We start from the raw sequence: 11,648 nt of genomic DNA on the forward strand, positions 1-11,648 counted from the left end.
GGGAAAGGTAATACTTTTATTTTACCAATTGAAATATTTGTGATTCAGTCTCACTTTCCCCAATATAGATTGTTGAAATAATGCACTATGCTGCTGTTTACAGAGGATTTTTATTGCACGGTCATAATATAGAGCCAGTGCATGTCATTCTGTATCTGTCTTTGCAATACCTGACTGAAACAAATTAGGCTTTAATCCCAGACTACACCTGGGATGTGCCCAATTCCGCAGTTTATGAGGTGTCCACTGATGGCTCTGAGGGGAGGGGAGATCTGTAAGTGAGAGCTGCTGAAGTACCATGTTTCAGCCATCTGTAATCCCTCCCATACTGAGGGAACAAGGCACAACTGGAGACACTTATGAGCAGTTTGCTGAAATCTTCCTTATCATCCCTTTTTTCTCTTGGGGTCAGCAACAAGCTGACACTGACCAGAAGCTTTTGTGTCACAATGTATACACCAGAGTGCAATTCATAGAAAAGACCATTCCTGTCAATCACTGCTTTAGGTGATGAGCCTAAAGCATCTCTGAGCATGATGACAAAGTGACACAACAGACAACAGACAACTTCTTAGTCCTCTGAATGCTTACGGTTTTACTTTATAATATTTGAAATATTTTCAGTTTAAACACTGAGACTGAGAGGTTTATAATGATAATTTTCATCAAAACTCCTTATTGAGGGTATTACCTGAAAGTGGAATATTCAAAAGCTACATTACATAAAAAGACATATATATATACATATACATATCTGTGTTTGGAACTTAAATGCCCTGTAATGATTTTCATATTTTGTGAGTTGGACTGATGTATCTCTCTCTCCCATTTCAGTTTATTCTTTATAGGGTTTAATGAACTGCAAGGAAAAGACAAATTAAGTACCAGAGGTGGATGAACAGCAGTCCATTATACAGTCAGTTTTAGGAAGACATATTTATAACCTGTATTTTGGACAGACTTTTCCATACTGTTCCTCCGTGAATGTATTCTAGTTTGGTTTAGTTTATTCTACTAAACGTAATCATCCTCCAAGAGACACCTACATTTTCAATTCTCCTCCTTGTCTGTGGCCCATTTGTTTCCACCAGCTCCAACCAGGATGCCATTAGTCACATGCAATGAACACAAGGTGGGAGGGAAATTGGTGCAAACTCTCAAGATAAGACCAAAATACTTTGTTCAGTGGGATTTCCCTTTAAACCAGGTCCCGATTACAAGGAGCTGGATGTTCACCTTCGGAGAATGGAGTCTGGGTTTGGCTTCAGGATCCTGGGAGGAGATGAGCCTGGACAGCCTGTGAGTTATTTCTTCCTGATTTTCCTTTTCCTTCCACATTCTATAATCTGTGTAAAGGTCGGAAAAATATTACTACATAACTGAACCCAAATGAACACCATGTTAAGGCTATAAGTAAAATTACTTTTATTCATCCATAGAAAAAGACAGAACTCTCAGGTTGTTCACATCTAAAAGATGTCACAGTAAATTAAGTTAGAATAAGAAGGCATTAAGGTAGAAACAGAGCATCACTCATCCCATTACTGCAGAGTGTGATCTGGCATCTCTTAATCTTGACTTTCCAAAATCAAGTTTAAGCAGAAGATTCTAAAAATCCAATTATGTAAGACTATCTATAACCATGTTCACAGTAGGCAACTTGCATGCAAAATGTATGCATAAGGTTAAAAGACACAGTCAACAATGCAGTTTATTTCTAGAAACAGAAAACCTCACCAGGGAGTGATAGTCAATGTTCCAGGTTAGATGACAACATCATGGGAGGCACCAGGCATAAAACTGATAGCTTTATACCATTAGGAGGGAGACACCTCTGTAACCAAATAACAGGTAACAAAATGAACATAGATGTTTTGCTAAAAAAATATAAAATAAACCATACACACAATATTTTAAAGAAACATTGTAGAAGCTCAGAAAATAAGGGTCAAATGTGCATGAGACACCAAAAATGTGTACACATTTTGATAAATTACTGATCTATCTAAATGCTGTAATTTTGAGAGCAGGCATAATTAGTACTCCTTCAGAAAAAACTCGATGGTGTAACTATAGTTTGACAGCTGGGACTAATCTCAAGTCAGTAATGATAGTGTTTTATTATCACAATTTTAAGCACAGTCTGAGTCCTGCTTCCTTACCACATTTCTGAGATAATGTATAATTAATTATTAGATTTGTATATTCCCTAGTTGAAAATTTATATATTCCATATTCAAATTAATACAGAATAGTATATTTTTCACTCAGGCCTTAAGGTTAACCAGCACATGGCTTTGAGAAACAAAGAAGCTCTTATATTTTAAAATTGTCAACATCTGTCAAAGTACTGATAAATCTTAATAGTTTACTGATGTCTCCCATAAAAAGAAAAGAATGCAGTGTATTCTGAAAAAAGATGCTTCAAATGCTGTTTGAAATGCAGTCTAGTTTAGAATAAGCATTTTGAATGATTTTGCAAATATAAAGTACAGCTGCCGAGAAGGACTCCAAAACAACACTGCTTCATCCTCTACACTTGCAGTGTGCCTGTCCCAGTGCACATAAAAGAAGGCCACTGAGCCATCATCTGCACATTCTCCAACTAAGCATTTTTCCTGTCCCTTCTGGATGGCTCAGCCAGTATAAGTTCTCAAAGCACACCTACTGGGTGAAGCCAAAAAAGGAAATCTGTTAGGTGTTAGTGGAAATGTTCCATTTTATCTTTTTATACTGTGAGCAAACGGCACTAGAAAGGCACTACCTTCAAGTCCAAGTTGGATGGAGCTTTGAGCAACATGGTGTAGTGGAAGGTGTCCCTGCCCATGGCAGGGAGATTGGAACTAGAGGATTTTTCCTTTCCAACCCAAACCCATTCTGTTATTCTATGAAGGTTTGGAAGTCTCCTTCTACCTGCTCTGGACAGTAATGTCTAATGTCATTTCCTATCTCCCAGGAACATATCCCTGGCTACAAGGCTGCTCAGTATTTTGTGAGAGTGTCTCTTAGTGTCTCCTTTAGTGCATTTTTCATTACAAATGGATAATTAAGCAGTCACAGACTAAGCATCTGACTGGCTCTGCTTGTTGGAGTTTTATGACAATCTCATGGGGAAAAGTGCAGCTCAAATGCTTTATCTAAAAGATGATTATTTATATAAAACTGAATTATTTCAACCTAAAGGACTAAGGTAAAAACTCATGTAGAATATCTGAGTTTCTGATAGTTCATATTCATAATACATGCTGGAGTTGTGAGAGACTTGAGTCTCTGCTCAGCAATCCAGTAGAAAGGAAATCTGAAACAAGCCTTTTGCCCTGCAGCTACATGCATTATGCACTGAAGTGTTACAGAGGATAAGCTCCTTCTAGTGTCTCTTCAGCAAAGGACTGACCTGACTTTACTGTCCGAAGTCAAAGAGCCATAGCTGGATACCAAGTGCAGAGACAAGCACCTTGCTATTTTTGGAGAGCAGGACCAAAAACGCTGCCCTCTGTGAACCACCCTCTAACACATTTCACTGGCTTGTTGAACAATTGCTCCCAGCGTGCCCTTAGCCTCAAGGCTGCTATCTCTATTTCATGGTTTGCACATACAAAAGCATTTTTCCCTGGGACTTATCAATCCAATGGGCTTTATGTCTCTTCGCAAACGTTTCTCAAAGTCCTCAGGAGTTAATAAGACCCTGACTTGAAGCTGAGGATTGTACAAGGCAAAAAGGCACCTTCTCAGAACTAAGTGTTGCAGTGCTGAAGTTTTCAATTCCCACTCCCTCGTTGTTGTCCATCTTCTTGTTTTCGCTGCTCAAATTCAGCTCCAATAAACACAACAGATGTACTCTTTTTAGTGTCCCTCTATTTTGTATTCAAAGTACAAGACTTCTTAACTCTGCTCTCTCTCCTCCACTGCTTCTCTGCTCCCCCATGGACAGCCCACCTGCAGCCTCCCATTCCTTTCACCTCCAGAACAGGAGAAGCAGTTTTTGCCTGTTCTCCAAACCCCTGCCTTTCCTATGAAATAAGAACTGAGACACTTTGAAATTTTTATTTCAGCTCTCCTGCTGTGCAGTCAGGTAACACAGAACAAAAGGAAGCTTTTGTCTTTGTGGTTTGATTTCTAAAAAGGAATATGGATTCTTCACCATAAGGCAATAACTTTTTCAAAGAAGTAGAATCCAAATAAAGTTATTTTAGAAGGATAATACTGACACTATAGAGGGACTGTAGCTTAGTTTCCTTCTAGTTATATCAGCTACCTGGCACCTTAGAAGATGAAAGTGCTGCTGTACTACTCCACTTTCCATATTTGTAAGCATAAAAATGCTTTTGAAAGGAAGTCCTTAAATTTATTCAGAAGTTTCAAGACTGTGGGTTGTTCCAGTTCCAATCACCTCTCAAATCTTATAATATTGCACTACAACAGCTATTTATCACATCTCCCAGTAATTTGAGGATTTAGGGATAATCTGTCTCTGTTATGGAATTATAATACTACTGAAAGGTTGCAAAAACACATAAATTGGAATTTTACTGAAGTTGCAAATTGCTGTCCCAAAGGGGAGAGCTATTTTGCACCTCAGACTCAGAATCACAGGAACATATACATAATTTCTCTAAGAGTTTTACCTTTTCAACACAGATGGACTGGGATTTTTCTCAAAAATGTCTGTAAGATGTATTCTGTATTCTTTTTATTATCAATGCCAAGACACATTCTAAGTATCTTTCTGCATTTCTAAGACTTAGATATCCATAGAGCAAAATGTTAGGCTAAGACCATGCCTTGGGAAGTCCTATTATAGCACCAATTAGACAGAGTTCAGATGACTAGCTTGGATTTAGACATCCCTGACACTCAAAATTAGGTGAATCACCTCTTATGTGTATATACTTAAATTTTGCTATGTGCCTGTGAACCTACTGTGTTGTATTCAGAGAAACTAAAATACAAATTCTAATAATTACCAAGAATCAAAAAGTCAGTATCAAAGCAGATTAACCTGGACAAATTAATACACACAGGCTTTAATTTCAGATTATGCTCTGCCACTGTCACCCTAACCCAGAATTTCTCATGTTTAATCTCAAACAATATGAGAAACTTTTCTTTTTCTCTACAACACAGTCTTAATTGCTTACATTCCTTTTCCTCACACATTCAAAGCAATCTCATGCCAGTATAAAACTGCATTTCAGAGGTAATATAATCCTGATATATACTTTTCCAATTTGTGTTTTACATGTAGAATTGATAACTATTATGGCAACTACTCAGCCATGAAATAAGAGCAGATACTGGATAAGAAATTCAGACACAGAAAATGAATAAGTAGGAAAATTAAGTTATTCTTGCTATTAAATATACCAAATAACAGATATGGTGGCCATCATCTCAACAAACACACCTATCTGAAGTGCTTAAAATATGACTCTGCTGCTTATGTTAGGAGTCCAACACTGAGATGAGTAGCACAGTCACGTTCCATGGTGGACATGTGAGATATCAGCAATAATTACTTAATTAGTCAGAACTAGAAAGATTATTTCCAGTTTGTTATGTATACTGATGACCTACCATGCTGTGATCTGCATTTGTGTTTTTCCAAAGGTTAAAGATGCACAAATTGTTCAATATTTTGTTAGACAATTATGGAGAAACTGCAAATGCTCAATAAAACCAAAGGAGGAAGCCAGTCCCTACAATCTACCAAGATGCAGAGGGTTATCACCCATCTCTTCCCAAAATAACTAGGAAGAAATTCTTACTCATGTGAGACACCTAATTCTCAAACGTTTTGAGAATACTTTGTGGAGATCTAGCTAAACCCAGCCTTGGAGAGCTTTTCTTCTGTCCAGTAAAGGAGCATAAATACATATTTCAGAGTTGAATTTTGCACAAAGTATTTTCCAAAACTTTGAGGTATATTCTTTCACCGTTTGAAGAACAGAATGGAGAACCTGAAACAGCCTCTCTAGCCACTCAGCCTGGCACTGCTTAACAGAATCCCAGGAGTACCAGAAAGCAGGAAGAAGCCACATCATGTTCTCTCTTTGCTAAGTTTTGAAATCAAAAGTAAGCCAAAGAGAGGATAAAAACTGGGGGAAGTTCTCCAGGCTCCATGCAGGGTTTCATTTAAACACTCTGCAGAGATACTTGCAACTCTGCAGCTAAGACCACAAAAAAACCCCAAGTCCGCCTGTGTGACTACCACATCTATCCTTTGCAATTCATTATGAAAAGCAATGTTTCAAAGCTTTTGTCTTTTATTATTTAAAGCAGATTGTCATGGCATGTCATATCCATCATTTTGTGCTCACTCTCACACTGAAAATGAGAACAAAAATTTGGAACATGCTTTGTGAATGCTTTAATATTCTTTCAAAGAAAGCAGGTTTTGTTTGAATCAATCTCAACGCTTCTACCAGTTACTCCACAGGGAGAATATATACCTCTTCTTCTAATAAATTATGTGAAGTTATCTGCATAGAAAGTGGAGAAAGTCATTAAAAGGTTTTGGACAGATTTTTTACTAGTTTATATGTCCCATACAAACTACATTTAAGTGTTGATTTGGGAAAACAACATCTGCTCAGAGCAAGCTGACATTTTTTCCTCTTTTTTCCATTTTAATCAAGCACAACCTGAGCAATCATTCATTACGAGTAACAACATTTAATACGGTACTTCTTTTCCCCTAAAGAGTCCCAAAGCACACTCTGTGTAGTGGGGTCACTTCCACTGCTGACCTCAGGTATATTACTCCACGTGTTTAAATCACACAGCAGTGAAGAACCTTCGACAAGAAGTATGCAGACTCGCTAATTTTAAGTCAAAAAATCCTTACATGGAATTAATCTGTTTAGGTCTTCTGCATAACATAGTCTATGGAAACTCGCACTCCTTAGAGACAAATTATCTTTATTTGAACATATCAAGTAGAACTCAGATTAGGATTGTCTGGTGTATCTCTCCTATGCAGGTAGGAAACACCGTGCCTTCTTACCAAAGGCGAGGAAACATCTTCAGTCATACCCACAAGAGGACAAGCACAGCTTTCAGACACACACAGATCTCTTCATCTGTACTAAATGACTAGATTAATTTCAGAAGAAAGGGAAAATCACTGCAATATTCATGTCACTAAATTGGAGGCTCAGTGCAATATATGACAGGATTTTGTTTCTTTGCTGCCTAGATTCTCATCGGAGCAGTAATTGCCATGGGCTCAGCAGACCGAGATGGTCGTCTCCATCCTGGTGATGAGCTGGTGTATGTAGATGGGATTCCAGTGGCCGGCAAAACCCACCGATATGTGATTGATCTTATGCATAACGCTGCCCGAAATGGGCAAGTGAATCTTACTGTGAGGAGAAAGGTGCTACCCACGGGTGAGTGAAGACTGGGAAAGGTGAAAGGAAAAACAGATCCCAATGCTGGCAGCACAAACAGGTGCTGTTTAAAAAACAACAGAGGAAATCAAAGTGAATGTTTGTGTCGTTTTGAGGAAAGAAAAATTGTAAATGTGTGTCCCTTGTTTCTCTGAAAAAAGTACTACAGCTGAGTGTTGTTTCCTTCAGAAGTGGAAACATATTGGCAACCCTGGTGTGGTGATCAAAAGTGCTCTGGATTTGTTCCATGCTGTCTTGGTCTGTGCTGTCTCCTCTTGTCCACTTTTCGGACTAAACATTCACCTAAGTTAAAGCCATTTGAGCTGCCTATGTCAATAAGAGAAAGGCTCAAAGACTGTTAACTGATCAGGGCAGGAACTCATTTCACTCTTGTATGTATTAAAAGCCCATTTCTGGTCTCACTGATGTCATCTGGAATTTCCCATCAAACTGCAATGCAAGCTGGCTGAAAATCTTCTCTGGGGCACAAGTGGCTCCTAGGAACAGGGCCAGATTCTTCTGTCAAGCAGAAACATTCAGAAAATTACCCTAAACCAATATGAAGTATTTGTAGTAAATTAGACATTTAGACTAGCTCAGTCTCAATTGCTAAAACATCAGAACCTTGAAAAATGTGTGATAGCATCTATTAAAGCTTTAATGGGAGAATTTGATGCCCTTCCATTACAACCTTTGATTGCTAGAGGAAAGAAGTTTCTTTAAGAACTTTTAAAACACTTTTGGTGAGTACACTTCACTGAGGTACCAGAAATGAGCAAAACCACATTCCCAGCCTGTCCTGTCTTCTGCCTGCCCGTGCCCTAGATGCACTGTCGCTGCCTGCGCCGTTCCCCTTCGCTCCTGTGCCAAAAAGCCGCCCTCCCACTCGCATTCGTCTTCGCAGTCCCCCTCCCACTGCGGCAGTGCAGCTCCCTGCCAGCCGTGCTCCCGCAGGACTGACTTTCTTCTGTTACTGACTCCAGAGTCCTCCAGCCAGAAAGGTGCCCCTGCGCCTGGTGCGACGCCCCCTCGCAGCTCCCCCAGCGCGAGGAAAATGGCCAATAACCAAGGTAATGCCGAGTCCTCGCCGCCAGCACCTCTGCCGGGTCAGCCGCTGTACACAGTGCAAGCAAAATCCACAGAGTGGATGCCAGCCTTTGCTGCTGCTCGTTCAATATTAGAGGGTCTGATAGCCAGCCAGGGCTCCTGGTGCAGACAATGAAGCAGGCTGGTAAAACACCTGAAGTTATTCTTGGGCCTCGAGAATGCCACACCAGGGAATGTAGCATGTAGCTCATCAATGTTTAAGCATTTCAGGAGCTGAACAGGATTTTAATGTGGTGTGTTACAACATAAGCTTTGTGGAAAAATTTGAAACTGCTGATGTTGGGCGTGACTGAAAAATGCCATACTAATACATCAGGCCAATTAATTTCATGGGAATTTCTCACTAGCGTGAACATATACAACAGAGGGATCTGGCGTTTTCCTTACCTGTCTATAGCTGATATACATATCTTAGCCCTCACCTGGAATTACCATTTTATACATATGCTTACCCAGATCTGGAACAGAAAGTCACAATTCACAAGCTCTGGAAAACAATTTGATTAGGAAAATCTGATATTTGGAACAACATGGATTAAAATGCCATTTTTTCACAGGCAGAAGCAAAATGTAATCTTTCTGATTAATATCTATTGCACAGTTGACAGTCAACTGGCCATTTAAGCTTTTCCTCCTTTTGTTTCTTTTCCTATATTGAATGGCATTCAGTTGCATTCTCTTATGGCCAAGCCATCTCTTGGTCATTCTACAGGGTCAGATAATTTCCTTTCTGTTGCAGCCATACTGACATAAACAATATTCAGCTTTCTGAAACATGACAGCCAGAAAATGAGAACTCTCTTGCCACTGGCTATGGCATTTAGTTGCAGATTTGGTTCAATAACTCTTACAGATTTTCAGTTTTAAAGCAAGAGTATAATAATTGTTTGTTTTTCTTCCTCCTTATACTCTCTAATTACTTTATTTCATAGTTGCAGAAGGACTGCTAAAGGACACACCTGACTGAGAAAACAACAGCTTGTCCTTGGATGTTATTTATTTTATTAATATATACACACACTGAAGGTCTAATTTGCAAACTCTCTACCTAGGATGTATGTGTGTATGTGGGAGCGCCTCACATGTTCAGTAAAATGACTCTGCCATTCTTGTTGCTCCAAACAGAAAACATATTACTTACATTTATCTGAAAGTTCTGTATTAAAACTGTCAATAAATGCTGATTTGTGTAAACAACTTAGATCTTCAAGGAATATAAATCTTTTTTTCCCATCTGGAGGTGTAACTTTACTGTTTTCAATTGCCAAAATGCTCACACTAAAAAATGTGCAATCCCACAAGTTTTAACTTGCTTCCTGTTCTTGTTACTGTAAAGCAATACTAGAGTGTGCATGGACTCCATTTTCACTTCTGTTCTTTTGAACTTGCCAAACAAGAACATCTCCAAACCTTTAAATGACTGCTGCTGCTGCTGCCATGACACCCGCAGAAAAACTACTTGTGATCAGTTTTCATTGTATAACAGCTCTGTTTGGTGAACATCTTTTGAACATGCTAATCAACATGTAAGAAGAACATTATGCAGCTAATCCTAATTACTCTGTTAGCTCCCTGCTTAAATTCTTGTAATCCAAACACAAATAATTTTTTATTGGATTAGACAGTCACATTTTCCTCTTGATGACAGATCCACCAGCAGACAAGGGAATAGCGCTTGCTAATGTTTTTGCAATCCAGATAGACACTGTTTCTTACTTTCCTTTGCTCTCTTGTAGCTAGCTTAGAAGCCAGTGTTCATGCTTGCTTTATCTGATTGCCCTTGAATGTTCTGCATAATTGTGTAGATTCCTGTCTCTCTGCATCTACTACAGCTCCTAGCTTAATACTCAGGGTAGTCTGGTCTGTAGACAGTCAACTCTATTCATGTTATGTTAGCAAATGTACTGTAAGTCACAGAGCCACTGAGCAAGTCAGACTTGACACTGGTGTGATTTGTGTTGTAGGAGAGCCCTGCCCAGAGAATGGCAGAAGCCCAGGCTCGGTGTCTACGCACCACAGTTCTCCAAGAAGTGACTACACGACTTATGCCAACAGTAATCACGCTGTCTCCAGCAGCAATGCTACTCCCCCTGAGGGCTTCGCATCTCACAGCCTGCAAACCAGTGACGTGGTGATCCATCGCAAGGAGAATGAAGGCTTTGGCTTCGTTATCATCAGCTCGCTGAACAGGCCCGAATCCGGGTCCACAATAAGTAAGTAAATCATGTTTTTCAGTTCTTTCTCCTCCAAGTTTGCCCCAAATAAAAAACCCCAATAATTAATTTAAACCTATCTGCTAATAATTTATCACTGCAGAGATTTAAACTGAAGATACTCTCAATGTTGATTCAGGGGCACTGTTTGTCTGTTGTGTCTTGAACAAAACCAAAGGTTATTCTGTCCTCTCAAGCTCTGTGCTTCCCACACTTCCTTGACTATCAGAGTAATAGAGGATTCACCCATAAAGTAGACTTTCTCTGTTACTATGTCTCAAAGAGACTCTGTAAGTAACGAGTAGGGTTATGTGAATAAATTATTCTCCCACATGCAACTGAATGAGACTTTTTTTAATAAATCAAGGTGAAGTTCAGCAAGTTGAAAACAATCTTAGATCACAGCAAACCCTGTGACAACAGCTGTCCAGCTACAGGACTGCAGAAACAACTGGAAATTGGGAAAACATGTTAGATGCAGGTGCAGAGAGGCTGATTAAACTGGCTGGAGTATAGACAGCATAAAAATTAAAGCTGAGTACAGGGGGATAGGTATATCTCTCTGTACTCAGTAGTACTCAGGTGGCAAGATCTGCCCTTAATAATTACAGCTCACTTTCTGTTCAGAAAACTAATTTGTTCTGTGGGTCAATTTTATTGCTTTAATATAAACATCTGGTGCCACTTGAGCTGTCCTGGGTACATCCAGGGAGAGATCAGGCAGATGTGACATAGGACCTACAGAAGACTCAAACCCTGGTAGTGACAGCTGGAGGCACAGGGGCACCCTTGGGTCTTTCCAATGACATTTAACCAAATGAGAGCTGAGCCCTCTGGAAGAAGGAAGTAAAAAGGCTTTATATTGAGAGACATCCACATGCCCCACCAAATAATGCTAACCACAGCTGAAAAACCAAGAGAAGTGAGAACATTTATCATT

At 39.4% G+C, this 11,648-nt stretch overlaps 1 protein-coding gene across 11 annotated transcripts in view; it reads left to right on the forward strand.

The window, feature by feature from the left end:
* Positions 1–11,648, forward strand: part of MAGI2 (membrane associated guanylate kinase, WW and PDZ domain containing 2) — a 720,301-nt gene that overhangs the window by 646,409 nt on the left and 62,244 nt on the right. For 8 of the 11 annotated variants that reach the window (XM_017745908.1, XM_017745910.1, XM_017745909.1 and 5 more), the window contains 4 exons: positions 1,208–1,299; positions 7,196–7,388; positions 8,372–8,458; positions 10,460–10,708. In XM_017745908.1, coding sequence (XP_017601397.1) covers positions 1,208–1,299; positions 7,196–7,388; positions 8,372–8,458; positions 10,460–10,708 — 621 coding nt within the window. The remainder of the gene's footprint in view (positions 1–1,207; positions 1,300–7,195; positions 7,389–8,371; positions 8,459–10,459; positions 10,709–11,648) is intronic. The other 3 variants (XM_008642498.2, XM_008642501.2, XM_017745916.1) reach the window with 1 other exon arrangement.

Source organism: Corvus brachyrhynchos, unplaced genomic scaffold, assembly GCF_000691975.1.
Source record: "Corvus brachyrhynchos isolate BGI_N302 unplaced genomic scaffold, ASM69197v1 scaffold239, whole genome shotgun sequence".
NCBI lineage: Eukaryota > Metazoa > Chordata > Aves > Passeriformes > Corvidae > Corvus > Corvus brachyrhynchos.